The sequence below is a fragment of the Coffea arabica genome, chromosome 9c, assembly GCF_036785885.1.
Source record: "Coffea arabica cultivar ET-39 chromosome 9c, Coffea Arabica ET-39 HiFi, whole genome shotgun sequence".
Taxonomy (NCBI): Eukaryota; Viridiplantae; Streptophyta; class Magnoliopsida; order Gentianales; family Rubiaceae; genus Coffea; species Coffea arabica.
The window spans coordinates 22,647,000-22,652,343 of record NC_092326.1 but is presented as its reverse complement, the minus strand read 5'-3'; the positions used below and the strand labels follow the sequence as shown (position 1 = coordinate 22,652,343).

General features: G+C 41.1%; 1 protein-coding gene across 1 annotated transcript; it reads right to left on the bottom strand.

Annotated features, from left to right (window-relative positions):
• Window positions 1-3,204: 3,204 nt before the first annotated feature.
• Window positions 3,205-4,866, bottom strand: LOC113708314 (uncharacterized). Its single transcript, XM_027230776.1, has 2 exons — window positions 4,675-4,866; window positions 3,205-4,614 (listed from the first exon to the last, which is right to left on the bottom strand). The coding sequence occupies exons 1-2, from the start codon at window positions 4,864-4,866 to the stop codon at window positions 3,205-3,207; spliced, it is 1,602 nt and encodes a 533-aa protein (XP_027086577.1).
• Between the last annotated feature and the right edge of the window lie 478 nt (window positions 4,867-5,344).

Below are 5,344 nucleotides of genomic sequence, written 5' to 3'. Positions count from 1 at the left end.
TTAATATTAAAGTATTAAAATAATCTATATCAAGAAATATTAATTTAACTTAGCAAAAATCAAATAATATAATATTTTGCACAATTAAATTATTTGTAATCTAAAAATTATTTTTACATACTTATTTAAGAACAAATAATAATAAAATTTATTAAAAGTCTAAAATGCGAATGCAATATGTATATATATATATTTTTTATTATTATTTTTTTCAAGGTTCTCACATCCTCCCCCCCTTAAATGAATTTTGTCCTCAAAATTCTCACCTTCTAAAGAAATAATTCAGGGTATTTTCTCTGCATATCCTCTTCTAGTTCCCAAGTTGCCTCCTCTATTCCATGATTTCTCCATAGGATTTTCACCAAAGGAATTTTCTTACTTTTCAAAAATCCTAACTGGTCCTTCCTCATAAGTTAACGACTCATCCACCTCAATTTCTTCCAATTGCAACACATGGCTTGGGTAGGGGTGATATTTCTTGAGCATAAAAATATGAAATACATTGTGAATCTTGGCCATGCTTGCAGGCAATCTCAACTGATACGCCACTTTACCGATTTGTTTCAAAATTTCAAAAGGTCCAATATACCTCGGCTTTAGCTTCTTACCCTTTTTGGACACTACTCTGCCCTTCAAGGGTTTAACTCTTAGGAAAACTTTGTCTCCTACTTCGAACTCCAAATCTTTTCTCCTTGTGTCGGCGTAGCTCTTTTGTCGACTTGGGCAGTTTGAAGCCTTTCTCTAATTAGTTTCACTTTCTCATGAGTTTCTTCCATCCAAGGTATAGCCGTTGGGTCTAAAATTTTCTTCTCTCTCACTTCATCCCAATGAATCAGAGATCGACACCTTCTCCCATACAATGCCTCATAAGGTGCCATTTGAATTGAAGCGTGATAACTGTTATTATAAGCAAATTCTACTAAGGTCATATACTGACTCCATTTAGCTCCAAAATCCAATATACACGACCTCAGCATATCTTCCAAAGTCTGAATTGTCCTTTCTGACTGCCCGTCTGTTTGGGGATGATAAGCAGTACTAAATTTTAACTTGGTCTCCAATATCTCTTGAAATTTCTGCCAGAACCGTGAAACAAATCTTGGATCTCGATCAGACACAATGCTTATAGGGATACCATGCAATCTCATGATCTCTTCTGTGTACAACTTGGCCATTTTCTCCAAAGAAAAGCTCATACTCACAGGTAGAAAATGTGCAGATTTGGTAAGCCTGTCAACTATCACCCAAACCGCATCAAATCCTTTTTGACTTCGAGGCAATCCCATTACAAAATCCATGGTTATGTGTTCCCATTTCTATTCGGGAATTTCTAGTGGCTGTAATAAACTAGAGGGTTTCTGATGTTCAGCTTTTACTTATTGGCATATCAAACATTTCTGTACAAGTTCTGCCACGTCCTTTTTAAAACCGTCCCACCAGTATAACTTTTTCACATCGTGATACATTTTGTTCACTCCTGGGTGTATAGTATACCTCGATCAATGTGATTCTTCTAGAATTTCTCTCCTTAACCCTTCATCAACCGGAACCACAATTCGATCTCGAAATCTTAACATTCCTTCAGACCCTAATTTAAAGTCTAGGTTTTCTCCTTTTTGCATTTTCTCCAAATTTTTCTGGATTATAGGGTCCGTTTTCTGTGCCTCCTTAATACGCTCCAATAATGGTGACTTCAATGACAAGTTCCCAAATAAAATCTTCAATCTTTCCAAGCGAGGGTTCCAAGTACTAACCTCTTCTAACATGTCCTATTCTTTTACCATTAACCCCGCTACTTGGGTTTTTATACTTAGAGCGTCTGCTACCACGTTGGGTTTTCCTGGGTGGTAGTTGATTGAACAATCATAATTTTCTAAAAATTCTACCCACCGCCTCTGTCTCAAATTCAATTCCTTTTGGGAGAACAAGTACTTAAGGCTCTTGTAGTCCGTATAAACTTCAAAGGTCACACCATACAAGTAATGCCTCCATTTCCTTAAGGCAAAGACCACTGCGGCCAGTTCTAGGTCATGCGTTGGGTAATTTTGTTCATGAGGTTTCAATTTTCTAGAGGCATAGGCAACTACCTTACCCTTTTGCATTAGTACGCATCCTAGACCTTCCCTAGAGGCATCAGAGTATACGACATAACTTTCTACTCCGTCAGGCAATGCCAAAATAGGAGCTGATGTTAAGCGCTTCTTTAACTCCTGAAAGCTTAACTCGCACTTTGGAGTCCAAATGAACTTATTATTTTTCTTTGTCAGCTCTGTCATAGGTCCAGCAATCTTCGAAAAGTCCTTGATGAACCGCCTGTAATAACCTGCTAAGCCCAAGAAACTTCTAACCTCTGTTGGAAATCTGGCTGCTTCCACATTGTGACCGTCTCAACTTTTGCCGGATCCACGGCATTCCATCTTTAGAAACTTTGTACCCAGAAAAGAAATTTCTTCCAGCCAAAACTCGCACTTGCTAAATTTAACATACAATTTATGCTCTCTTAAGATCTGCAGCACTGCCTCCAAGTGTTTAGCATGTTCTTCTCGAGTCTTAGAATATACTAGGATATCATCAATAAAAACTACTACAAACTGATCCAAGTACTTTTTAAAGACTCTCTGCATTAAGTCCATGAAGGCAGCTGGTGCATTGGTTAATCCAAATGGCATGACTGCAAACTCAAAATGTCCATATCTTGTATTGAACGTAGTCTTGGGTATGTCTTCCTTCTTAATTTTCAACTGATAATACCCTTGCCTCAAATCCAGCTTGGAGAAAACTACTGATCCTTGCAGCTGATCGAATAAGCTGTCAATCAATGGTAGAAGGTATTTCTTTTTAATTGTAACTTCATTTAATCCTCGATAATCAATACATAACCTCAAACTTCCGTCCTTTTTCTTAACAAATAGAACGGGTGCTTCCCATGGCGAATCACTTTCTCTAACAAAACCTCTCTCCAATAAATCCTGTAATTGAATTTTCAATTCTTTGAGCTCTGCAGGTGCCATTCGGTACAGAGTCTTAGAAATCGGAGCCGTTCCTGGCACTAGTTCAATCTTGAACTCCACTTCTCTCTTTGGAGGTAATGTTTTTAATTCTTCAGGAAAAACATCCGGATATTCCCTTACTACTGGCACATCTTCCAACTTTACTTGGTCACTGGGAGCGTTAATCAGGAAGGCTAAGAAACCTTGCGCTCCTTTATACAACATTTTTCTTACTCGAATTCCCGAAATCATAGCAGACGATGCTAATCTGCCCCTTCACATCTAACTTCAGGGTGGCTTCCCGGGGAATCCAAAATTCTAACATTTTTGCTCTACAATCAAGCTTAGCATGGTAATAAGCAAGGAAATCCATTCCTATAATAACATCATAACCTTTTATGTCCAAACTGACTAGATCTACTAGCATCCTACGCTCTCCAATCCAGAATTCGCAGTTCTTATAGGTCAGGCTAGTGATTATGCTCTTATTACCCATGGGTGTCCTAACTTCAAGATCAAAGGGTAATATAACAGGTTTTACATCAATTCTGGACATAAAAGTTGAATTCACAAATGAATGAGTTGCGCCAGGATCAATTAGTACTCTAACTAATCGGTGAAAGATTGGAAGAGTACCTTTCACGACTTCTGAGGAATCAGGTACGGTTTGGTCGTCTATGGCGTACACCCTGGCAGGAACTTTCGGCCTACTTCCTCCCGAAGTGGCTTGTCTAGCACTCTGGGTACCACCTTCTTGTGTTTTCGGACAACCGGCAATCTGGTGCTCGCTGCTTCCGCACCTCAAGCACTTTCCTTCTTTCCTCCAGCATCCATCCTCGGTATGGCCAGCTTTCCTGCAGTACCCACAAGTTACCTGAGGGGTTGTCACACGACCTCCTTGCGAGGCGTTCCTAGGTTGACCCCTTCCACTTGGTCCTCCTCTAGCTCCGATATCTCTTCCCCCGGTACCTCTTGCCCCAGTTCCTCTCGCTAGAGCGCCTCGTGGTGCTCCAGGACTATTTACTCCACCCATTCCTCGACCCACTTTGGCCGGTGAAGCATTTGCATAAGTCGGCTCCCGACTGCTGCTAGGGGCAAATCTTTTCTTGGTCTGGAAAGATTTTACTTGAGCTCTAGCAACTTCAACCCTTTGAGCTCTCTCTACAGCATCAGCAAATGTATCTATCCAAACAGCAGCTAATCCCTCTTGGATCTCCACGTTTAGTCCCTGCACAATTCTCCTTATACGCCTTTGCTCCGTGGCTACCAATTCAGGAGCAAAACGGGACAATTTCGTGAATTGAATCTCATATTCGGCGACACTCACCACCCCCTGCCTACACTTGATGAAGTCATCCTCTCTTTTATCTTGGATGAGAGGGGGAAGAAACTTGGCGTTGAACTCCCTTGTGAAGTTCGTCCAGGTCCTAGGAATATGGTTCCTGTCCCAATTAACCCTAACTAGGTTCCACCAGGAATGAGCAGCTCTCTCAAACTGGAACGCTGCGAAAGTCACTTGTCTCTCCTCCGCATAATTTAGAGCTGCAAAAATGTCAGAGATCCTCTCCCACCAACCTTCTGCTACCTTAGGTTCTGGTCCTCCATAAAACTTTGGAGGTCCAAACTACAAGAATCTCTCTAATGCCCGATCCTCAGTATCGATTGGGCCTCCTTGGTGATGCACCGGTCCAAGAGCTTGGTGTTCAGTCATGCGCTCTAAGACATCAGTTATTCTATTGATCGCGGTGGCCACTGGGTCTCCTGCCACGCCCTCTTGACCACGGTCTTGATTGACCTCAAGTTCCCTATCACCACCAACCTCGGGGTGTTGTCTAGTTGATCTCCCACGTTCTCTACCTCTAACTTGTCGATCCATAGCCTAATTATGGCTATTGATAAAAAGGAAGCGATTAAGCGAGGATATTTTAATTAATATTTTTTTTAAAAATAACATCAACATGAACATTGAGGAAAAGGAAAATAAAACACTTAACATATATTCACATACCAAGGTTCATACATATAACAAGTTAGGGTGCTTTCCAAAAGTATGGCACACAAGTTTAACAAATATATACAGACAACCTCTTAAACCAAAAATAGGGATGTAATGCCTCAAAAGTAGGCCATCTAGTTAGACAAAATGTTATGACCTAAACTAGTGTCACCCTAACTAACCCTGAATACCTAGTTACAAGCAAATCAAACCTAGTCTAACCCTCAGCAGGGCTGCCAGGGGCAACGTCCTCCTCAGGGTCCTCCTCCAGGTCCTCCCCAACACTCGCCTGAGCAGTACCCTGAATGATACCCATGACCTCGTCTATCATCATAGTGGCGTCAGCCATGATACCAGC

Bases quoted from the DNA above. Each gene is read 5' to 3' on its own strand.
- LOC113708314 (XM_027230776.1), bottom strand. From the start codon at position 4,866: ATGGATCGACAAGTTAGAGGTAGAGAACGTGGGAGATCAACTAGACAA. The intron at 4,615-4,674 runs GTGCATCACCAA...AGATTCTTGTAG, and splicing joins AACACCAAGCTCTTGGACCG to TTTGGACCTCCAAAGTTTTA.